Source organism: Apis mellifera, linkage group LG3 (genome assembly GCF_003254395.2).
Source record: "Apis mellifera strain DH4 linkage group LG3, Amel_HAv3.1, whole genome shotgun sequence".
Lineage (NCBI taxonomy): Eukaryota > Metazoa > Arthropoda > Insecta > Hymenoptera > Apidae > Apis > Apis mellifera.
This window is the reverse complement of record NC_037640.1, coordinates 13,406,517-13,432,734: the sequence shown is the minus strand read 5'-3', so window position 1 is coordinate 13,432,734 and position 26,218 is coordinate 13,406,517. Positions and strand designations below refer to the sequence as shown.

The 26,218-nt window shown below is 31.6% G+C and overlaps 1 protein-coding gene across 8 annotated transcripts; it reads left to right on the top strand.

The window, feature by feature from the left end:
- The first annotated feature begins 60 nt into the window (after positions 1 to 60).
- On the top strand, positions 61 to 25,734 carry LOC410904 (formin-like protein CG32138). 8 transcript variants are annotated; one of them, XM_026439385.1, is made up of 18 exons: positions 61 to 622; positions 13,388 to 13,471; positions 15,996 to 16,082; positions 16,537 to 16,643; positions 16,873 to 17,012; positions 17,120 to 17,298; positions 17,784 to 17,860; positions 17,959 to 18,274; positions 18,686 to 18,802; positions 18,893 to 19,133; positions 19,219 to 19,493; positions 19,635 to 19,902; positions 19,995 to 20,122; positions 20,206 to 20,650; positions 20,736 to 21,010; positions 21,146 to 21,259; positions 22,634 to 22,732; positions 23,944 to 24,083. In XM_026439385.1, the coding sequence occupies exons 1-17, from the start codon at positions 404 to 406 to the stop codon at positions 22,706 to 22,708; spliced, it is 3,147 nt and encodes a 1,048-aa protein (XP_026295170.1). In that variant the 5' UTR covers positions 61 to 403; the 3' UTR covers positions 22,709 to 22,732; positions 23,944 to 24,083. The 8 variants fall into 8 exon arrangements, with proteins under 8 accessions (XP_026295170.1, XP_026295168.1, XP_016766623.2 ...); XM_026439383.1 differs by lacking the exon at positions 22,634 to 22,732 and having other exon boundaries at positions 63 to 622; positions 19,222 to 19,493; positions 23,944 to 25,734; XM_016911134.2 differs by lacking the exon at positions 22,634 to 22,732 and having other exon boundaries at positions 404 to 622; positions 23,944 to 25,734.
- The last annotated feature ends 484 nt before the right edge of the window (positions 25,735 to 26,218 follow it).

Sequence of the window (26,218 nt, the reverse complement as noted above, 5' to 3'; positions counted from 1 at the left end):
CACGGCGATATAGATGGCGTTAATGTGAAATGTGACGCATATGTAATGGCGCTGATGCTGGTCAGGGAGTAGCGAGATTGCCACAGATGCAGCGAATGCTTCGTCTAGTATAGGTAGAGGAGTGTAGATCGTGCTTTGGTTCGCGCACGTTCGTGAGAGTTTATGTCCGCAATGGACGGCTTGATACCTGTTGCACGACCCGGCGCGGACCGGTTCGAGTCGTTCACATATCGACGTTTGTCGTAGATAGAAAAGTGATTTATTATTCCAGTGACGATGAATTGTCGTGATCATCATTGTTGACGTTTCTCGTGGTGTGACAGTACAGGCTACCATCGTTGCCGTGCGTCACGAATTTTCGTGTGCAAATACAGCGCAGGATACATTTGCCACGATTGAAACAATGGGGATCGTGCAGAGCCGCGCCGGCGAAAGCGATGGCGGTGTGCGCGAAGTATTCATCGGTGGTATCAAGGGCGGCACGCCTCTTCAATCCTATCAACCTAGCCTTGGCATGGGAAGTTTGGGTGGACCACACGCACGGAGTGGCAGCGTCCGTGGCGCGCCAAGGCAACCAATGCCCGACGCTGTGGAACTCGAAAGGCGCTTCACCAAAGTGTTGGTGAGTGAAATACTCGATATATCTACGTATACAGTCGATCGCAAAATTATTTCAACACCGGTATAGATTTTATACTTTATATTTTATCGTAAATAAAACTGAAGGATAAAGATACACCGTGTTGGGATATAATTTTCAAATTAAAAAAATAACTAATTCTTGTACCATTATCGCGATGTTCTACAAATGTCACAGCTTTCTTATCAAGCATTTATGTAAAACGTATAAAAGTGGAACATCAATTACCGTATAGAAATGTATACGAATGACGATAAATAATTTTGATTTGAATTATAATTGACACTCGATTCCCTAGATTTTTACCGTGATATTATTACAAATATTAAGAAAGAAAATTTTTAACGTTCGTAATAATATTAAGCGAAAAACGCAGATTCATCGTATTTTTTAAATCGAAAACATGTATTTATATTTAACAATAGTCAGTATGAATATGCATTTCGAATCATAGAATATGCGACGTATAAAACGATATTTCGTAATAGAAATAAATAACGGATAAATAATAAATCCTGAATTGAAAAAATTAACGAACGAATTTGGATTATTAAAATATTTATATCCAGAAATCTTAGTTATTAACAATTTTTATAAATTTGTTACTTGAAAATTACATTCTCGTATATTTATTTTCCGTGCATCCAAATTTTTGTAACCGACTGTACTCGAGCTTTCTTGAATATTGCTTAGAGCCCTTAATTCGTGTATTCATATATTCTGTGAATCAAATTCAAAAGTTTACTTAAGAGAAATCATTCCGTGATAAAAAAAAAAATTATCTGATAAATTCAACACGAACATAAAAATAGAATTTAATTTTAATTTCCTAACCTTAATTTTCTCAAATTAATTATTTGCTACTTATAAAAAAAAAAAAACGGGCTTTAAATAATTAAATTAATAAAAATTAAACGCGATATAGGTTTATATCTGCTATTACAGTGACTTCGTTAAAATGCACTAATGTATACGATAATTCAGAGAAATATGCATCGATGCGCATACAAACGATGCTTGCACAGCTATCTTTCGAACGCTGCACAGGTTCCATTTGCGCCGACGTGCGTGAACGCTGAAGAGTAATAGGATATTAATCGAATTACTTCGATCGACTGTAAATCATATGGTTCATCGGCTGTACAACAATTATGATAAAAAAAAATCGTAAACGAGATTTGACAAATTTGACAAAATATGTGTGTATACACACATATATATTACAATAGTGTTATGGTTTGCCATGTCGTGTGTAAAATGTTGATATAAGATAATCAACATTTACATTGTGTGTAAAATGTTGATATAAGATTATCTATAATAATCTTCCAGGTAAAACATAACTAACAAATCGGTATCAATAATGTATCGCATAGCGATAACGTACATGCAGCTATTATGCAACTAATATATATATTTGAACTCGAATAAACTTAATAAATAACAGTTATCAAGATTTGTCTGATTGCATTGTTGTCAAGTTCAAATATCACGAAATTTAATTTTTTATTTGACATTTTAAACTTTGATCGATTTATGTTATTAATTTTTTTTTTGTAAGGCGCGAGTTCGTAGAAAGAGAGAGAGAGAGATCCACGAATGAGAAGGATGCACGCCTACGTAGAGGCGGCTCTCGCCAAATAAGATTCGATTGTGCATCGAAACGAGCATTGCAACAACTACGAACATACCATAAACAAAGAGGCCCCTTTATGGCTCCGCGATCGTCCAACTTATATCTTTCTCGTCATTTGGCATTTAACCTCCGAGATTTTACTTCTTAGCATCGATAATTTCCAAGAGTTTGGTATTATAAAGGCATCTTCTTATACTACGTCTAATTATCGTTAGCCAATGATACGTATGTATATTTAATAGCGTGTTTAGTTATAATTATATTTTCTCTTACATCCTCCATCTCCCTTCATCTTGTGATTCTTCATATTATTATTATTATTTTAATTATTTTTTTAATAAGAAATGTAATAATCGTTGCAAATGTTTTAATTGCGATAATTCTTAGAATAGAAATTGTTGTAGTCCCTTCATCCAACGGAACGGTCGAACACGACTAGCGATTAAAATTAAACGAATTATTTCTGGGATAGTGTTATTTTTACGAGACGAATAAATTTGAAATATGTTACGATATTATTTGGAATAAATCGCGCGTTTCTTATTTCCTATTAAAACATAAAAATATTTCTAATCCACGGTGTTAGAGATTTACTAACGATCGTTTTGATCGTTCGACACGGTTGCACGTATATATAATAAATTGTAAGATTTCGTTCCATTATAGATGCTTGTTCATGACTCATCGATAGTTAGTCGTGCATCGTGTAGAAACCGCGGTTTGACTCATGGAGAATCGTTCCAGGGCCACGCGAAAGTTTTCTTCGGCCTATTCGAGGTCTCTCTCTCTCTCTTTCTCGTTTTAGAAGCAGAGAAACGCGACGAAACGCGACAAAAAATTATCTAAAAGATCGCGCGATAAACGCGATTAACCGCAGTCGTGACGGTGTGCACGTATATTCTTGTTCCGATATTTCAAAGTTATTTCGATAATATCGATCTATCGGACGTTTAGTTGGGAACCAGTGAAGTGAAAGGGAAATTTAAGTATCGTAATGTAGAAATCGCGGGGAAAATTTTTTATTACAAATGTTATTTTCATTGCCTGTCCGATGATCAAAATAATGGACAGAATCAATCCGTGTTACGTGCGACACATATTTTCGATCGAGATGCAGAAAGAAATTTTTAGTTTGAAAATTTAAAAAGTATAATTCGTCGATATTACGACGAATAGATGATTCTTCGAATAATTTATGAACTTACCGAGTTTGAATTCCAAATATGTACTTCACACTTGTGCATAAAAACTTTGTGGTTCGATAGGCAACTGAATTATAAAAAAGATACCTGCTCGCTCGATATAGCAGAAGCACGATCTTGAAAAGTTGTTTCTGAACACGGGAATCTTCAACATTAGCACAACCAAGTTGAAACCTCGCTGACCGACGCCCACTCTTTTCCCATCTTTTTCTTCCTTTTACGCTGTTCGCAACTGCGGCATATCTCTCTTTCTCTCTCTCTCTCTCTTCCTTTCTACGTCTCTCTGTGACAGTATGTCTGGAACTTTGCCAAACAAAATGGACAATTGTGCGAACCCAATATTTTCTTCCTTCCGACACAGTTCAGGTCAATGTTTAAAAATGTTTCGAGAGATACGATCGAGATCTTTTTATCGCGTTGTTCTTATCAAATCTCCCTTTTTTTTTTTATCAAAATTAATTAATTTAGATAAACGAGTAGATTACTCGTTCGATCGTTTTATTTCGCACGAATTTTATTAAAACTTGAAAATTTCCATAAGATTATACGTGGCGATAAATTAAAATTTTTTTAAAGAATTTAAAAGAGAAGGAAATTCTACGAGAAAGTTATCGAACCACCTCTCGATTAATTCGATGTAATGCGGTTCATCTTTGAACGATCGATAAATCTTCTTTGATATATCGATCGACGTAGCATCTTGTAACACCGTTTCTAATCACGCTTAAGTGGAGTTTAAACGTTTGTCAAAGAGAATCGAACGGAGAAAGTGGGGAAAAAAGGCGAGTATCGATATTCTACGATTCTCTGGAGCTAAACAATACTGTCCAAGGGCCGTGGTCTGTCTGAAAATATCCACAGGAAAAGATAAAACCGGCGTTTCTATATATAGAGGGGTCTTGGAGCAGTGCTTCTCATGTGGATTCATTTTCGACGATAAATTGGAATCGTCCACATATATTCAACCGTTCATCTTTCTATTTCCGTTATTTTTTCTTCTCTTTCTTTTTTTTTTTTATTGTTATCTGTTATTAATATTATTACACGTACGTATCGTTATAGCGCATATGTAGATTTGTATATTTATAAAGAAAAAAAAAAATGTAAAATCCAAATGACTCACTCACTCGTGGTGATAAAGTTGACGCAATGAATATTAATATTCGTAGATAAAATCGTAGATCGTATTTAACGGAGATAAAACGTTTTCACGTTTGGTCGGGTAATGTCGGAAGATACAAAAGCAGCGTAGAAATGCTTCTCCCTATCGACAGACTGGAAAACGCGGGAGAGCAACGACGTATTTTTAACGCGAATCGTCGGCAGACAGCTTTGTGCAATTTGCGAACGGGTGAATTAAGCCGACCGCTCGTCGGTGTGCGCCCGTGTCCGTGCGCGTTACTCTGCGCACGCACACTCTCGCACGGGTCTAGTCACGGGAATGGAAACGTTCGCGCCTGTTCCGTGACACCCGCTACCGTGTCTCGGCATAGCGGACCAAATGTCCTTCGAATCGTGATTCCCGCACAAACAGGATGTTCCAACGATACCGATTCGCTTTATTTATTTCTATTTTTGTCCATCCAGTTGGAATCCACAGTTCGATCCTCGAAGCGACTCTCGGATTCGAGAAATAAATAAACGCGAGAGGCAAGAAACAACGCGCGCAATGTAACGTCGTTATATTATACGACCCGTACTGATCGCCCGATAAGATTACGAACTGGCTGCCCGTTTAGCATCGTTGCCAAAGTTGACAAAGGAGTGTAACGGGGTAGGACGCGGGCACGAAATGGCCCATGGCCAAATGGCGTGCACGTGCGAATAGAGCTATTTCTGCAGCATAAATAAAGCCTCTACCACACCTCCGCGCCTACGTACGTGCATGAGACACGTCGCTGTCAGTGGCGCCTAAACGTTTTCCCGTTTGACCGTGAACCTATCGATTCGAAAAAGGGTCACGTTTTCGTTTCTCGTTTTATCTTTTCTCTCGTATCATTGAATTCGAAAAAAAAAAATTAAATAAATAAAAAAGAAATTGTCTTGATAAAAATTGGAATGGGAAAATATACTTATTAATCTCAATATTAAATCTTGTATGCCTAGCGCCGTGTCTAAAAATATTTACTATGAAAACAAATTTTATCGAGGTGGATTGGTGGTAGTCAACATGTGTAGATGTTATTGCGTGCTCGAGTACGAGATATAAAGAATATGGCAAAACGGCAGATGCTCTGTGCATTTGCAATCTTGGCCAAGAACAATTGCTCTTTCAATCTCTCTTTCAAGAAACATCGCGTTTATCTTTTCCGACACTGATTTTAACGTCGTTGCGTTAACAATTCGATAGTTTTCTCTAGTCACGCGATATCGATCGAATCTATTAAATTATTTATTGAAAGTAAGGGGAAAAAAAAATTATATGAAAAGGTATATGGGAAAGAGGAGAAGACAGAGAAAATGGTAAGGTACGATCGAAAGATGCACGTGTTTCGCGCGTAGGTTTCCAATATATTTTTACATCCAATTCGTTCGATTGTTTCTCTCTTGAATCGTATGATTCATCGTGTATAACGATAGCGATGATGGCATTCATTACTCGAATAAATGTTACAAATAACTCGATAATATAATGTAAGATATTACGTAAAGAAAAAGAGGAAAATGAAGTGGTATTTCCACGTTTATATAACGTATATTATTATTCACTAATGTTATTGGATTCATATAATAATAATTCATCGAAGCAATAATAATGAACTTTCTGCGAAATGTTCGATATTGATTGGGGTCGAGATATTTGTGGGAGCCTATTACTTATTCGAAATAACTTTTCGAACGATTCACCCGTTACACGTATATATATATATAGTTATCCATAACGTGTTTATATTAACAAAAGATAAGTAGCGATCGCATGCTTACCCACTGCTGCACATTGTCACGGGCACAAATATTCCGCGTAACAAGTAACAACAATCTTATCTCGCGAATATCTTGAAAACCGCAGCCGAGCAATGCTTATGTACGAAAAAGTTATTTGAAATATCGATTTCTATGACATATTTAAAAATCATCGAAATCGAATGAGATATACGTATATATATCGTATACGTAATTATATGTAAGCAATGTTTAACCTGTTCCTTTATTCTACTTTATTAACTAAGCGTTTACCGAACTGTCAGTAGGCTCATCTTTTCTATATAAAGGCTCTCCTACTTGCCATCTCCCTTTTTTCCCCTCATTCCAAGTCCCCTTTCACTTTTTCCCTTCGTCTCCTCTACCCTTCCCTTTATCGTCATTTTCCATCTTTCTCTAGCTTCTTCATCCAGCCGTATACGTACGATGTATATATATACATATATACATATATATATATGTGTGTGTGTGTATATAGGTTTATTCAACGGTAAACGCGGTGGGTGAGGGTGTCGGGTTGGTAGTTGGATGACTGCCACAACGGAGAATCCTAGGTGTGTCGCTAGTGTGCGCGACGCAATCCTACCATCGCGTGTTATCCCACGTATATTTATCGCGTTCACTGTTTTGTGTATAGAAAGAATATTCGCGCGAATATCCCTTTTCCCGTTACGTTTCGGGATAAAATATTAAGAAAATAATCGATGCGTTTAACGAGTACGACAAAATAACGCTTCTAATAATCATTGAAACGTTATCCCTTTATCGATTCCCCGGACGATCCGCGTGCTTGAAACTGGTTCTAGACTTGTAAATTACGACTACTAATACACGCCGCGTCCCTGTGTATATTCTCCTCGTTCGTAGCGTTACGCGTCGCTTTTTATGGGCCGCGTTATTGCCCTTTCGTTCTTGAAAACACAACTTCTCCTTTCCTTTATTACTTTTCTTTCGAATCGAGTGTTGTTGTTAGGCCCGGGAAGAAAACGTCCAAGCATGTACACGAGGATGAATATGATGATAAATTTGAAGAAAAAGAAGAGAAGATATGTAATGTAAAACGAATAGATATGTAATGATAATATATTTTGGGATATTTTGGTTAGAAAAAGATTGAATCATTTTCACGGCTCGTGGACCAGAACGAAGGCAATGTTTTGTATCGAGGCAAGGGTGCATCCCTAGTAACGAGGCTCCGCACAGTCTATGCACCCTTCTTTTACCCTCGTTTCACCCTTGTCTGGCCATGTTCGGCTGCGCATATGCGTTTCCATGTATCCGTCCTATCTATCGGTCGTCGTCGTCAGGGGCCATAACCTCCCCTAACTTTCGACTCTCTTTCAAGTTCAGCGATCCCGGCGGGCAATGCTCGAAATCCGTCCATTTTATACGCTCGTCAATCTTCTCGCATTCCCCCCCTCCTCGAACCTGTTTCCTTTTTAAAAAAAAATACACAGGAGGACAAGTGATTCTTTTTTTTTTCTTTTTTTTTCTTTTTTTAAATTTAGCGAGGAAAGAATAAATTTTTTTTCACAGGTGGATTTTTTTTATTTTTACCGCGAAATCGATCGGGAATAAGCGCGAATCGACAGATTCTCGGTTGGGGCACGTCTCTCGTACTACGCCGCAATGACTCAGCCGAGTGTTTCTGCAATGGTCGGTTAACACGCGTTAAGTCTCTAATTATCGCATCTGACCGGATCATTAGTCCCGTGAAAGTCGGCTATCATCGCGTACTTTTATGCTTTTAAACGCAACACGCGCACGCTTGTGCATGCAACATATATATAAAATTTTATCGTTTCGTTCAGAGATGAGAAAGAGATGAGGATGAGAAATTAATTTCATTGATCGAATAAATAACGTTAACTGTTTTATCGATAAAAATGCGCGCGAAAATACGAATTAAAATTAATAAACGAACGAGCATTTTTTAATATTTTTAATATTTTTTAATTTTTTATTTTATAAATCATTAATCAATTGTTATTTGTTGTATTTGTATAAATTTTATTCCATTGATTAAAAGAGGATAATGAGATTAGCCGATAAGTGGAATAGAAATAAAAGTGACGAGGAGAATGAAAGAGAGAGAGAGAGAGAGGAGCGGATGAAGTAAGAAGGGTTAACAGCGAATAAGAAGAAAAGAAACACGTAATCACGCGTAAATTCGCAAGATGATGTCATTGAGTATGTGCACGACTGCCATGTGACGTTATCGCTTAATTTTAGACAATGCTCTCTCGTTTAATTTTACGACACTTTTAATACACTTTTCCATACGCTTTTACGTTGAGATATATAATATCTATGCTGTTCTACGAATTTCTTATCATTCGAATACCGTTTATCATTTATAATATTAATTTTGTGATATGAATTCGTCTTAAATCTCTGACCGTTTGGAAAAATATCAAGCTCAAGATTGTTTACCGCCCAGATCGTGAACATTCCCTCCTTCAAAACGGTTAATTAAGTTGCACGGTTACCTAACGTAGTAACGACTTTGGTTTTACATTACCCAACTGCTATATATATATATATATATATATATATATATATAAAACTCGTGCAAACATTGCCCTATTTATTCTAATATATATATATTTATTGTTGTTGATCGTCGTCGGATTGCAATCCGGCTTGCTTTAGCAGCATGGCTGCCACCGACTTTCTCCAATCTTTCTGGCTCGTGAGAATCTTATCTGATCCCAGGAATCAGATGTCGCTTCGCGTCAGGTATCGTTTCGCGAAAATTTTCTAGTAATTTCATACACGTATTCGAGCGCGTTCTCTGTTATTATTATTCACAAATACTTTTTCTTTAAAAGTTAGATTATATATATATATATAATATTTTCGATCAAAATATAATATTTCGTTTGAAAAGTTTTCTGATATATCTTTGACTAACGTTGTTGCAACATTAATCGTTTGAAAATGGACGTTCGTCGCGATTATAACCTCACATCGATTCTCTTACGTTCATTTAAAACAAAGTAATTGACGGTTTCATTTTATAAAATATCCATGTTTCGCGATATTTTTGATCTTTGCACCGTTGTTATACAAATTTATAACAATTATCGTAGATATAAATAAAATTTGAAAAAATTATATTCGTATCGGGAATTGTTCCGGAAGGACCATCGACAAAGGATGAAAGGAACGTTCTATTCTTGGTGAAAACGTGCATCCGGAATGTACGGAAGCGGCATTTCCTTAATAGTGACCCAACTTCCAAGAATAATTTAGTAGTCGTGGAATTATTTCATTCTTAGTTTTCCTATGCTAGTTGCCAATACGGATCACGTTTCGTATAGTAACTAATACCGTTCGTGCGATTTCGTTATACCATGATATGAATCATAATTTTAACGTTGCGTCGAAAATTTATTTATCAAGAAATATTTATCACAAGAAATAGCGGTGAATTCGTTATAATTTACTTTAATTATAACATAATCGTTAATAAAGAGTGTTAAACGAAAATATATATTCGAATGTGTTCTTGTTTCTACTTTCAATTTTGTAATGTTGATTTACGCAGTTGAGGGAAGTTGATGCTAGCTGTATGTACATCTACACGTTGGAACAAGAGAGAGTCGGGTGAAAGTGACGAAAATGAATACACGCGTAAATTATATTATTTTTTTCTTTCATTTCGTATTATTTAAACAAATTATTTTTGCTCCCCTTTTGTTTATATTTTATCATTTATTGGTCGTGAGAAATGTATAATTTTTTAAATGATTAAGAAAGATCATAGTTCCATTAGTTTCCTTAGTTTTCCAATACCGTTTAATTACCATATATATTAAATCGACGATATTTACGTGCATCGTCCGTGTTGATATAACGTATCAATTTCAACGAGAAAAATATAAAGTTTATAAAAGATTTTACACAAGGTATATTATACCTTATGAAAAAGCAGAAGAATAGATTCATGAACGTGTGGGGTTTTTTACGTCATCTTGTTGGTAACAAGGAAATCTGACACGCGAGCGCGAAAGTATATTATAATTCGCGCGTATAGTTAAACGTGTGTGCATTGTCCGCAAAGCTCGGTCGGAACAGTCGCGCCAACGCTAATTTATAACATTGTAACAACGTTAAGTGGGTATATAATTTAGAAGAATAATAATAACTCGCGGAATTGGAATAATAATTATTAGCGGATTATAATTCGAATATTATTCTATCTAACTGCCTGATCAAATAGATTTATACTATATGATATTAATGATTCACACTGTACATATTAAAACAGATACTTGATATTGAAACATTTTATCTACATCGAAACAGAGATAAATCATTAATATTAAATACAGATTTAAATATCGATATATTTATACCGCGATTAAATATAAATTCAAAGTTGTTACAATAAATGTTCCTTTCGAGCGAAATTATCGATTATATATGATTTCTTTGGAAGAAATGTAATGCAGATATATGAAACACGATTCCTCTGATCACTTCTCTTGGAAATAACCGAATCTTTATTCTACGGAAGAAACAAAATAAATTTTAACCTCGTTCCATTATCTTTCTACGAATTTAATTAATTATCTCTCGTCACTTGGAAATATTTAGAAAACGACATGGATATGTTTCGATAAGAAGTAGAGGAAATTTAATAATAATTAGGCGCCGTTGAAAAATATTTACCATCGCGCATTATCGATTGGGGAAAAGGAACACGGTGAATAGAAACTTTACAGAGTTTCTACAATTGCTTTCGAGCGCTCTAACCTCCAATTCGAAATCTAACCTCAAATTTCGAATGTCGCGATAGACTTTATACATATAAATACGAGATGGCGCATTTGTACGCGCGAGTATGCACATGGTGGAAATATATAATGAGAGTAGACCGCAAAAGGGAGACCTGAAACCCTTTCCACGCCCTTAGCATCGATTGTTGAACGGGAACAACGGAACGGAGAGAAACATGGAACGAACCCCGAATAATCGTACGAGTGTTTTCAAGTGGACTTTCCGCGATTGATCGAATCCTTTTTTACGCTCTCGACCCTAATCGATCACTCGAGGTATCGATGCACAGATGTTAACTCGTGCAACGAGTTTCCAAAATCGGATTTCGATCATCTTAATCTCTGTAAATATACAATAGGATTTCAATCGTACGTATATAAATAATACTTGTTCAATTATCCGTTTATCAAATTATTGACATTTTATTGAATCTCTCGAGTGGAAGAATTGTTTGTGGGAATAATGGAAACCGCGAGAAAGATAAATAGATGTAAAGAAGAAGAAGAAGAAGCGAATGCGAGTCGAGCGAGGTTGGAATACTATTTTTCGACTAAAAAAATCAACCCTTTCTAATCTCCATTTCCGGTGACCCTTGGCCTGAAAACACGCGCTTCATTATTCCGACGCAGCATTGCGTGTAATACCGGGAACACTGGACTGGACTGGTTATTTTGCCTCTGGTTTTTATTAAACACGAAATTAAAATTAATCATTTCTAATTAAATATTTGCGATGGTTCGTTTCCTTTGCAAAAATAAATCTTTTTTATCTTCTGAATTATTATTATTATTATTATTATTATTATTATTATTATTATTATTTTTTATGAAAAGAAAATATTCTACCGAAAATAAAGCGGTAAAATTTTTTTCCACGTTGAAAAAAATAAACAGATAGGAATAAAAATGTTTTCAAAGGGAAACGTCGGAGTAAAAGTTTTTTTTTTTTTTTTTTTTAACAAAGCCAACGTTCCGGAAACCGAATCGAAAGTAGAGTTGCTCCAAATGAGCAGCATACCATAACTGTACAAATATCGTCTTGCCCGCGGAAAATTATAGCTTTTCCTTATTTCGTATCGGGTAACGACCGTTGCGTACGATACGATAATATTTCGCGTCTCACTTGTTGCAATTTGTCCCGTTTATTTTCCTGTCCTGTGTGATGATACGGGAAGAAATTCATTTATTAACCCGTTAACATTTATATAATCGAGCAATAAAGATTATATTATTGTAATCGAAACTTTTATTTATCGCTCGCGGGAAAAACGACGATATTGCGCGTATTGCTCTCGAAACGGGCGCGTATAACTCACGATTTATGTAATTCGTGGCCTGGAACGCGCGCATCGCGTTATCGCGCGATCTAACGTTGAAGAAGCACCGTATACCCAGCGTATATGTATCGCGAATAGTGATGTCATGCACTCGTGGCTTCCGCATCCGCTCTTCGATAATTATTCGTCGACTATGTTGCTGCTCGCTAGCGCCGCATACGGTGACGTACGTACGCTCTACGCGTATATATATATATATATATATATATATATGCGTATAGTACGTGTATATATGCGCGTACCTACTTTAATCTTTCTCTCCTTTTTTATATACGCGTATCGTTGCGCCAATATTAATTCAACCGTTTATCTCAAAATATTTATCTTCTTTAGGCAAGCAAAGACTTTTTAAAATTTAAAACTTCCACCCTTCTTTTTTTCCTAATAATTGAGGCAACTCTTCTTTACCTTAAGAGCAATTCAAACACGAGGGGAGGCTGTACAAACGTTTGAACGATATTATGATTCTCAATTAAAATTATTAGGGAAAATTTGAAGTAAACTTGATGTGTATTTCAATACTTACGAATCGAAATATTTTTTTTATCCTCAAAAAGTAAAACGCAGAAACAAATATCTGAATAATTACATACCATTTAATTCTTATCTGAAAATTACTTCAAGGTAGCTTTTACGTAACTCGAATTATATATTCTAACATAAAAAAAAAAAAGGAAAACGTATATAACTTATATTTTTATGCTAACAAGCGTAATAATAATTGTGACCAGACAATTGTACGGATAATTTTCATCGTTTTGCAACGCGTTGCGCAACGCAAATCGAAATATAAATTGTCTCGTATGAAATTTTTTTGCTATCGGCCTTTAAACCGGAACTTCATATATTTCTCCCTTCTTTTCCAGGCTTCGATGGACTTGCCTCCGGACAAAGCGAAGCTCTTAAAGCAGTACGACAACGAGAAGAAATGGGACATCATATGCGATCAAGTGGGTACAAATTTTTCGTCGTCGTTAAAATAAAAAGAATATTTTCCCATCTCGTAATTTTGTTATCACAGTTTTTTACGTTATCATCGCCCGTGTAATTTTTTTCTTCGCGATAAATTCGCCGTTGGCGAAATTGATATCGCGCGCTGCCGTTTCAAGAATGACGTAATCAATCTTTAAGTTGACGAACTTATTGTTAATCAACGCTCCCCGAGATCTTTGTACTCGCTTCGTGCTCGTTTAATTCCACGTTGGCCAATGAATGCGGGTCCACGACCCTTGCTTCGTCCCACGATCTTCTCTCTCATCTTATTTATTTATTTATTTATTTATTTATTTCGTTCAATTGTTAAATCAAATATTTCATAAAAAAATTATACGAAAGTAAAATTATTCAAAATTACAATTATTTGGATTAATAAATAATTGAGAATTAATTTTAAAGAGGAAATTCTCTTTGCTTACTCGAGATCTCGAATTATAAAATTACAGAAAATTTTTCGAAAAGAAAAGAGTTTTATTTTATATATATATAAATATATATATAATATATATATGTATAATAAATATAAATATAATAAATATAATAAATATAATAAATATAAATATATATATATATATATATATAAAGAGAGCAGACGTTTAATAAGCGAATACGACGTATTGGTCGAGCAGACGCGTGTACGTGTGCTTGCGCGTGTGTGCGAGGCTATGCTTAAGTGGGTTTAATCTCGAGTTTAATCGAGGGTGAGCAAAAGTGTCGTCGAACGAGACACCTCTTCTGATCCACGAAGGGCGTGGATTGTGATAGGCGAGTTAAACACTTGGTGGATTTTTTTCCGTTTTATTTATTTGTTTAAACAAACGAAAGATCGCAATAAAATATTTCTAAATGTAAGAAAGGGATAGTTTCAAGGAATAGGTTGTTTCGAAATAGAAAGGGGTTATATATTCGGGTTAAAGAGTTGTGGATGGAAAGGTTTTTGCGGTTTAGGTCGACTAGTTGCCTCGTTAAACCGTGGAGAGGCGCGAGTAGTTAGCAGAGGGAGGGGGTTGGATGGAACTCGTCTCGAGTGGAAATTATAATACTCTACTACTTTTCTCATCTGCTCTGGTGGAGAAAAAATGGATTTCAAAAATTCGAAGGAAAGAATTGAACACGATTTTCCTTCGATAACGTTGAATGGCGAACGATTAAGGCAAGGTCAACACGTTTCGATGAATAGATAATAAGTGGTGACGCGTGAGCGTTCATTTTCAAGCAATTTAAATTTATCTATGAAACATTGGCATTGAACGAATGTTGAAATTATTAGTTATCTTTATTGGAAAAAAAAAAAGAAAGAAATAAATTTGGCATTGGACGAGGCGTACGTATTCATTTTCAAGCATTAAATTTATCTACGAAACATCGGCATGTTGAAATTATTAGTTATCTTTATCTTGGAAAAAGAAAGAAAGAACGAGGCGATGGAAAAAAAAAAGACGCATACGTATTCATTTTCAAGCATTAAATTTATCTATGAAATATTGGCATTGAACGAATATATAGAGTGTCTCAAAATTAGTACAAGATTTGAATTTGCCGCCATTTTTGCGTTAAGTTGTTGGCAAGCCTGGAAAAAAGAACAGTTTGACAGCTGAGAGTCATTTGCCCGGCGTGTTATTCCATAAATAACCTTATTCCATGTATATACTTTATGATTCGCTTAAAAAATAAATATCCAAAGACTACTAAAAAGACTCTCTTTTGTATTTAATTCAAATATTGCGTTAATTTTGGGACAGCCTTTGTTATATTAAAGTTATCTTTATTGGAAAAAGAGAGGAAGAAATTAAGTAGAGAAGAAGGAAGGATATCGATTATTGAACGAGGCGAAAAGAAAGAAAGAGGAAAGAGGAAAGAAATAAGGTGTTGCATAGAATCTCGTACGATGAAACGAGATATTGTTGAGGCGACAGAGTTGGCTGTTCGGGGTCATCGATGGCCCGTCTCAATTTTTTAACGGGCCTGTAGGGCATGTGGGTAACACGACACGGATGTAATGCAAGCCGTGCTATTATACGATACAAGAAAGCGGGCTGCAAAAAAGTGTACAGCATCCCTCATTCATCGGCGTGGATGTACACACGTGCGCTCGTTTCGCTGCTGGATACGATACTTTCAACAGCCTGTGTAAACTTCTCCGATATATATATATATATATTTTTTAAAACACGATCGACGATTCCAAATATGTTTTTCACGAAAAATGTTCAAATCTTATTTTTAATTGGATATTTTTAATTCGAAACGAGATATGAAAATTCAAATTAATATAATCGCCATAAAATGTTTTACGCCTCTATGAAATCATCTCCTCTTTTCCCATTTGTACTTTTTATATTTAAATTTTATGCCGTTCTTCGTACAATAGATAATCTTGGAATATATTTTTAAAAATTAGAAAATGTTATCCAAACGATTGGATAAGATAAATTTTATCAGTTTGAGTTGAATTGAATATTTGATATTTTTTTTCAGGAAAGAGTGCAGGCCAAGGATCCACCATCCCATTATTTAGCAAAATTACGTACCTATCTGGATCCGAAAGCTTCGCGAAGCCATCGAGTATGTTGCATTTTATTTATTTTCGTTATTCCTTTTTTTTTTTTTTTTTTCGTCCTTTTTACGTTGCGGCGCGAATTTTAAAATATACTTTTCGGGAGAATCACATTTTCTTTTAAGTAACAAATTCAAAAAAATATATAAAAATAATTTTTTCCAATCTCTGTGTGGTTCTCTTAAATTGATCATTACTATACATTAGGATGGTACTTTGTTCCAATCACACTCTAATTCTAAAACGATAATAATAAAAATATTAAAAAAAAGTTTCGAAGGATTTCATATTGATTTAATTTAAAATTGTGGAATTTTAATATCGAAATGTTTGCCATCCTGATGTATACGTATTCGCGTAACATGTGTTTAGTTTTTGTCCAATCGAAAAGATCGTTTATTTTTCGTTCGTTTTTCGCGCCGAAAAAAAAAATTTGAACGACGGATACTAATGATTATACAGTCGTATCGTTTTCTCGCATTCTTCCAGAAGAGGAAAATGGTTGGGGAGTCAACGTCGACTCAAGTATTACGGGATTTGGAAATTTCCTTACGCACGAATCATATAGAGTAAGCTATCCCTTATTACATACATCGCAATAAATCGCATATTTTATATTTTAATAATTAATTTCCAATTACGTTGAAACGAAACAGTGTCAACAATTTGTCAATAAAACGATGCGGTAATATATCGCATCGATAGAATCAACTATCGATTAGTTGTTGGACTCGTCAGAGAAGGCGGGAAATTTAAATATTCGTTTAATAAATAAATACCGTAATTTGATTGGTTTAGATGGGTAAGGGAGTTCCTAGACGAGGAGAACCAGGGTTTGGACGCCCTCATAGACTACCTCAGCTTCAGATTGCTCATGATGAGGCACGAGCAACGCCTCTTGGAATCCCATGCGAGTTCGGAAGAAAAATTACAAACCGGTAAGAAATTTCTTTTAGCCATTTGTCTTTGTTCGTCGTGTAACGACATCTGGAAAGAGATTAAACTGGTAAAATTAAATTGGTTGTATTGGTTATATTGTCTCCAGTTGGCTCCGGGGATACTTCACCCTTAAATAACGGCTGCCTTAGACCGCCACTCCACGAGCTTAAAGATAGTCCCGGCGTTAAAAGAAGATCTCGACACGTGGCACGACTGAACATGGGCGAAGCGAAAGATGACATTCATGTTTGCATATTATGCATGCGCGCTATCATGAATAATAAGGTATAGAAATTATTATCGTGCAAATTTTTTTTTTGTTCTTTTTTAATAACTTATTTATATAAATATTTAAAGTTGTATAATTATGAAGTATTTTGTGAAACAATCATTAAATTTTTTTTTATTTTATTTTTTTAATAATATATTTAAAATTGTTTAATTATGAAGTATTTTGTGGAAATCTTTGAAAACAAACAAATTTTTATTAAGTTATTACATTTATTTATTTATTATATTTATTATATTTATTTATTTATTATATTTATTTATTTATTATATTTATTATATTTATTTATTTATTTATATATTATATTTATTATATTATATTATTTATATATTATATTTATTATATTATATTATTTATATATTATATTTATTATATTTATTTATATTTATTATATTTATTTATTTATTATATTTATTAAGTTATTAAGTATAATTTTTATTAAGTTTAAAAGTCGGATCTCAGATGTATAAATATTTTACAGTACGGTTTCAACATGGTCATCCAGCACCGTGAGGCAATCAACTGCATAGCGCTCAGTTTGATGCACAAGAGTTTGAGGTAAAAATATTTTTTCCCCTCCCCAATTTCGTGTGAATAACATTAATCAAATTTCTGTTGTAAAATTGGTTGTAAAAAGAACATTATTTTTTTTTCAGAACGAAAGCTCTGGTTTTGGAACTTCTTGCTGCTATCTGTTTGGTAAAGGGTGGCCACGAAATTATTCTCTCCGCGTTCGACAACTTCAAGGAAGTTTGCTCTGAGCGACGACGATTCACTACGCTTATGGCATACTTCACCCAATATGATAGTTTTCACATAGAATTCATGGTTGCCTGTATGCAATTCGTAAATATCGTTGTTCACTCGGTAGAGGATATGAATTTCAGGGTACATTTGCAATATGAATTTACCAAACTTGGTTTGGACGAGTATCTTGAGAAACTGAGGCATACCGAGAGCGAGGATTTGCAGGTTGGCAGATTTTTTTAATAAATATTGTGTCGTGTTAGATTTAAGCTTTGATTGAAGCCTCATATACGAAATTTTTATATTTGGAAAAATATTTTTGGTAGAAAAGTAGATGAGTGAAAAAGATGTATAAATAAATTTTATCTAAATATATACGTATATTAAATACATATATTATAATTTTCTTTATAATTCTATTTTCTATGTAATATATTAGATATTACATAAATATTTTTTAGTGAAAAAATTTTTGATCTCTTATATTCAATGTAATTGATATTTTTACATTTTATAGAAAAAAATAAAGATCAAATTTTTGAAATTATTTTTAAGTAGATTTGTATTCCATACTCTAATCTCTGAAACAATATTCAGCATTTTATTTTAATTTTAATTTTATTAAATTTTTTCTAGGTTCAAATCTCTGCGTATCTGGATAACGTATTTGATGTAGCTGCCTTAATGGAAGACAGTGAAACCAAGACTGCTGCATTAGAAAAAGTAGCTGAATTAGAAGATGAACTTGGTCATGTTAGTTAAATTTATAAATTTCCATCTTTCCATTTTTTACGTTATTATTTTTTTTATTAAACAATTATTTGTTGAATGTTTCAAAAATAGGCACACGATAGGATGACAGAATTAGAAAGAGAATCTCTTGCAAAATTAGCGGAATTAGAGACTGAATTAGGTGCATTAAAAGTAGAATATGCTGATGCTGTAGAAGCTCGTCGATTGGCTGAGGAAGAATTGACAGCTTTGAAAAGGCAAAAACAAGATTCTGCTCGAAGACAAAGCGTTTTAGAAAATAAAATAATCGAATTGGAAACACTTACTGGCACCCTCACGAAGGGTTCATCAAGTATGTTAAAGTTATTATGTACATCTTAAATGACTTAACAAAATTTTTACCATTCGATATAACGTACTTTACTTTGAAACTCAAGCAGCCAATCTTCGAAATGGATGTGCTACGAGTCCTGTTAGTAATTCGGATAATGTTACATGCTCTACGCTTAATTCGACTCCGTCTCCGACATTAGAAGAGCCTCCGCCATCCGCTCCAGCACCACCTCCACCACCTCCACCTCCATGTCCACCACCACCTCCTATGGCACCTCTTTCTCCCGGAGATCAAAAATTACCGCCACCTGCGCCTATACCTCCACCACCTGCTGGAATGATGCAAGCACCAGATGGAGCAATGACTATTAAACGAAAGGTATATTTTCTTTTTTTATAGAAATTTTTAATATACGTTTATTGCATAATTAAATGTTATTAAATGTATATATTTTATATCAGTAAAGCAATATTTGAATATAAATAAAAATCTAACACTCTTGTGATTCTTGAATCGCAGGTTCAAACAAAATATAAACTTCCCACGCTTAATTGGATTGCATTGAAACCTAATCAAGTACGAGGTACTATTTTTAATGAACTGGATGACGATCGACTGCACAATTATATAGATTTTTCCGATTTCGAAGAAAGATTTAAAATTGGAATGGGAAGTCATGTTGCTAATGGCAATAATGAAATCGATGGTCTTCAAAGCTTTCCTAGCAAAAGATTTAAGAAGCCAGAAAATGTATCGCTTTTAGAACATACCAGATTGCGAAATATCGGTATGTGTAATGAAAATTTCAAATTAAATTTTCAAAAAAAAATTTTAAAGATTTTAAACAAAATAAAAAATTTTATTTTCATATGCTTTTAGCCATATCGCGAAGGAAAATGGAAATGCCAGTAGAAAAAGTTATTATGGCGGTAAATGCTTTGGATTTAAAAGTACTTTCATTGGAAAATGTAGAATTATTACAACGTATGGTGCCTACAGACCAAGAAGTATGATTTATTCTATCTATACGAAAATAATATATAGAAATATTGATAATTATAATATAAAATAAAAATTTATCGTATTACAGATAAAAGCATATAGGGAATATATTATAGAAAAGAAAAATGTTAATCTTCTAACTGAAGAAGATAAATTTTTAATGCAACTCGGTAAAGTAGAAAGGATATCAACGAAATTATCTATTATGAATTATATTGGAAACTTTTTTGACAATTTACATCTTATTACGCCACAAATACATGCTGTGATATCTGCTTCAAGTTCAGTTAAAAGTTCAAAGAAACTACGAGCAGTATTAGAAATTATCCTTGCTTTTGGAAATTATTTAAATAGTAGCAAACGAGGCCCAGCGTACGGGTTTAAACTTCAAAGTTTAGACACATTACTCGATACGAAATCAACGGACAAGAGAATGTGCCTTTTACATTATATTGTAGCGACAATACGAGTCAAGTTTCCAGAATTAATTAATTTCGAATCGGAACTTATGTATATTGATAAAGCTGCGACTGGTATATTAATATATTAATTATTAAATAATTTTTCTTATAATATTTTTATATTATATTTTCTTTTTTTTTTTTTTTATTTTTTTAGTGTCATTGGAAAATATAACTACCGATGTACACGAATTAGAAAAAGGAATGGATCTTGTGAGAAAAGAATTCGAACTTCGTGGTAAAGAAAAACATAATACCGTCTTGCGAGATTTCTTAAATAATTCCGAAGAAAAGTTGCGTCGTTTAAAATCTGATGCTCGTGCTGCCGGTGAAGCATTCCGTGAATGCGTTGAATTTTTTGGAGAAAGTCCTAGACAAGCTGATGCTAATACATTCTTCTCTCTTCTTGTCAGATTCGCAAGGGCATTTAAGGTATCATTATATATAGATTTATAAAAAAAATTGTTATTCTTAATTAAAAAAAATTATAGAAGATAGAACAGCGGAATATTTAATAAGGAGTATCGAAATACATATTGAAAATAATGAGTAAAATATTTTCTACAGGCTGCGGATCAAGAAAATGAACAACGTCGTCGATTAGAAGCTGCTGCTGCAGAAGCTTTAAACGCCTCGGAAGATGTTATTAAACGTAATAAATTAAATCAAAAAAAGCAACAGGTATGTTTTATTAATTATCTATTGTTATTTCTTTCTATTATTTATTTCAAAAGATACAGAAAGTTGTATTCTTTATGTTGCACGCTATGCATATGACAACTATTTATTTTTTCTAAATTAAAAAAAAAAATAAAATATCATATACATATAAATATGAATGCTTCATATTTTTTTCTCTATTAGTTTCTTAAAATTTTATTTTATATTTTATTTTATTTAAATTGAATTTTGACTTCATTTCTTTTTATATTCTATGTTCTAAAAAGGATTAAAAATTATAATAATTATATATATAAAATTTTACAAATTAAATAAATATTTACATTTTAAATTAAATATTCTCTCTCTCTCTCTCTCTCTCTCTCTCTCTCTCTCTCTCTCTCTCTCTCTCTCTCTCTCTCTCTCTCTCTCTCTCTCAACGTCAATATTGCAAGATTTATTTTCATCTTGAATTACTGATATTTTTTTATAAATGAATATTAAACATGCATGTGTATATATATATATATATATACTATTGAAAGATTAGCATATTTTAATTTTGTTAAGAAAACTAATAATATTGTTTTATTAATTGAAAAGTAGAGAAAAAACAGGTATATTAAATAAATTTTTTATTTATAAAATTACTTATTTACAAATAAATATTTTCTTTTCAAATTCTATATAATGTTAAAACTTGAGATGTTATTAAAAGTCTTTTTTTATATTTGTTTTTTTTTTATTAAAAGCTTCTTATTCAAACGGAATATGTCTGCAATGTAAAAAATTAATTTTATATGATTTTTAATACGCTTACGCTTTCTAATTGCTTCTTTATATTATTCTTTGTATTATTCATAACAAATAGGCATGATTATTCATATTCTAAAAAAAACTTACTTATGACACTTTGTATGTATTTAAAATTTCATTTCTTTCATTTAATCCAATACAATTTAATCTAAAATCACCCACTATATCACAATACAATACTTCTCAATGCCCATTTGTCTTATAATTCGAACTTTCAAACTAATATTCCAAGTCAATAGTCAAACAAACAATAAAATTTCAAAATAAATTTTATATGGAGATACTGTTTAACTTTATTCTTTATATATGTATCAATTAAGAAAAAAAGATTATTTTTTGAAAATTTTTGTAAATTACAATGCTCGTGCGAAAATAAATTTACAAGGCATTTTTTTTTGCTGCATGTTGTGAAATAGCATGATATTTTTCAGGGATTATCAGATGAGCATAATAATTTTAATTATTTCAAAAGTGCTCTTTTAGCATATTTTTCCGTTTTAAGAACAGACATGATATCTATTAAGGTATCTCACAAAAGTCTATTTTTCTTATTTGTTACATATTTATTTGGATTTAAAGTCACCGAAATTTTGCTGTAACACAAACAAGAGTCTGTTACATCGGCATCTTAATGAACTGGAGCTCAGAACGTAACAATATAGAAACAATTCACAACATGTAAGTCTCTCCTTACTCACTTCCTTCTAATGACATACTTTAATCTATCGCATTTGCCCATACACTATGCTTATTATTAAACAACACACATGTAAGTTTAGCTTTTGTTAGCATTTGAGATACACATATTGAAATATCATAAAACCACGTTTTTGAGAACAGTTTTTTATATTTTTTAATTAAATATTCAAAATCTTTTTATCTAATTTATTTTAAATTTTCCTTTTTATCTATTAAAAGTTATATTTAATTTAATTTCTATTTTTTTATCATTATTTTATTTAAATTACTAATATTATTTAGATTATTAGATACAAATTTTATATAAAACAATGTAAAATTATAATTAACTCTTATCTTTTTATATCTTTTTATATTGTTAAAGAACTGTCTTTCAAATCTCGTGGTTTACGTTTACTTGATTCATATCATTAACAAGAAATTAAAAAATGTATTGGCATGTATTCTAGCTTGCATTGATGTTGCTTGAGAGAGAAATCCTCTGTTATCACTTTCCTATGCTACTGCTAAGAATTTTGGATTAAATATATACAAATTAATGATGTAACAAAATATTAAATTAGATTTAATATTTCTAGAAGAAATTTAAATATCCATAATTATAAATTTAATTATTAAATGTTTATTAATTTGAAAGATTTTTCATTTCAGCAATTTAGAATTTTCATAAGAATTATATATTTTTTTAAAAATATATAATCTAATCTATTTTATACTCTATTACAGACTTAAATTTAATAAAAAATATTTAATTATAAAATTTTTTACATAAAAAATTATATATGTAAAAAATATGTTTTTAAATTATATATTTTAAATTATATATATATATGTGTTTACATTATTAAAATACAGATATTTTAAAGAAATATTATAAATAATAATTTATAATATTGAATATATAAAATTACATTACTGAAAAGATTATACAACATAACATATCATATAATATAAGAATAAATTTTAAATTAAATAAATATTAATATATTTTTTGAAATATGATTATTGAACAAAGATTTTTAGATATAAAATTATTTAAGACGTAATAAAAACATTGGACAATTGCAGAAAAAGGAGACTTAATATATAATATATAAATGTTTTATACATAAGACAATTCATCTTTTTTCTTTTAATGGAATATATTATTGATTGACAAAACCTAATGAATAATTGCTAATTTGATATAGGATGCTGTGATAAATGAATTGAAAAATAAAACAAGACTGGTTCAAGAGAAGAAATTGCTGCAGCAGGATGAAGTTTATAATGGTGCTCTAGAAGATATTCTTCTTGGGCTTAGATCGGAACCATACCGACGAGCAGATGCAGTTAGACGCAGCCAACGCAGACGTATTGATAATCATAGACTCTCTCGCACTGCCGAAGAACTAGAACTCTAAATTATGTTTCTATTCAGTGTTTTTTATTTTAAAGGAAAAGCAGTTTTGTTTATTTATTTATTTTTTTTTTAAAGGAATAAATTTTACTGCATTTTTCGCGTTAATGTACGCAATATTCTCACGTAAAACTCTTTCAGAAAGAAACATATTTTTTGTTTACTAATTCAATATCTATAACTTTATACATTAAAGTTAAAACACAATGTGACTTGAACGTCGAAAAAACGTTCATATATCACAATGTTTAAAAAATTATTTAAGATAATTCATATTCAAAAATTGGAAATTTCATGTGATGATAAATTACTGTAAATTATTAAAAATGAAAGAGTCGTGTATTGAGCCAAATTTATAAATAATAGATACACAATAATATCCTGTTAATATTAAAAAAAAAAAAATTACAAAATCTCTTACTGATTTTTTTAGTGAAATGATGATCTATCTTCTGTTCGTTTTAAGTAGCGATATTTTTGTTTGCCTTGAATATATATTTATAAAATTTTTTTCTTTCTAGGAACAATTAGAAGATATGGCAAATTGATATTAACAGGATATTACTGTAGCACGATAGAAATATAGATATGATAATTTAAAACAAATATTGAAAATTGGATTAAATTTTTACATATAAGTCATTTATACGGTGCTATAAATTCAAGATATAATAATATCAAGATCTAAACCAAATTAAATTTAAAATATCAATTGTTTTCACACTATTAACAAACAGTAGTAATGCATTAATATTCTTCTGTTTGTTGAATACGTATTCTTTGTGTTGTACAAATTTAGTAAACGTAACTATGAGATACGTTTATTAAAAAATATTATAGTAAATTAAGAAATGCGTTTGTGTGCACAAATTGTATGATTATTTTTTCATTGTTTTTTTATAAATACTATTTCTAACTAATTAAAAAGAAAAATTGTTTCCATTTAATTAATTATTGTTGATTGTTATGTGCATTTGAAATATTTATAATTCCAATTTAATTCATATATGTTAGCTGTTTATTTGAAAGAGTTTTTAAGAAAATAAGAAGATAAAAGAAAAAAATGATATAGATTCAATGATAGTAATAATGTCAATATAAATTTATATATAAAAAAATTTAAGTATACTTTTGAATATTTTTTAAGATTTTTGGCAAGGTATAGTTTCCAATTAAACTATAACATTCCATGGATGAAAAGATCCAAAAAATTTTAATTAAGTTTCCAAGAATAACGACTATTTTGAGATAATTATGAAAAATAATACATTTAGAAATTTTTTAAATTCCAGAATATAAATATTACAATATATTTTTCTTAAAGTCTGAAGGTCAATTCTTTGATCATTAAAAACATAAGTAGCAAGCGCGCACAATAATGGTTTATATATATTTATATATATATTCTGAGAAAATATTTTATTCTATTATGCATAATATCTACAAGTAAAACAACTTGTCACATTCCGCCAAAATCCCAAAATGCGCTCAATATTACAAATAAATACTTAGTATCGTTTAATACAATCGTTTTTACTATAACGCATTTATAATTTCATATAATGATATATAAAAAAAAAAACAATTAAATAACATAAGAATAATTAAAAATATAAATTGAACATTTAATTAATAAAAAATATATATATATAAAATATATTTATTAATTCAATTAAAATTTTTAAAAATTAAAATATTGAAAATCTACTATGATCATTATATGTTAATATTAATGTAAATTCTTAACTACGAATGAAATTATATTTAATAATGCGTTATAGTTGATTCGACTGTAGAAGCGATTTTTCACTTTATATTATTGCCATGCAATACAAAAGCAAAATAGATATAAAACTAACTAGTTATGTAATTTATTTTTCGAATTGATATTTCGATGTATTTGATACAAAATTTTGGTAAAAATTATATAGAAATTTTCTATGCCCCTTCGTTTGGGTGATTACATATCTCAAGTTTTTTGAAAAATATATAATTATATTTTCACTTTTGTACGTTTTTGATATTATACATTATCAATGAAAAATATATGTAAATATTACTGTAAT

Excerpts from the sequence above, each read along its gene's own strand:
- LOC410904 (XM_016911134.2), top strand. The coding sequence starts at position 404 with ATGGGGATCGTGCAGAGCCGCGCCGGCGAAAGCGATGGCGGTGTGCGC. Across the intron at positions 19,134-19,218 it reads CCTCACGAAGGGTTCATCAA|CAGCCAATCTTCGAAATGGA; the intron begins GTATGTTAAAGT and ends TTGAAACTCAAG. Across the intron at positions 21,260-23,943 it reads TAAATCAAAAAAAGCAACAG|GATGCTGTGATAAATGAATT; the intron begins GTATGTTTTATT and ends AATTTGATATAG.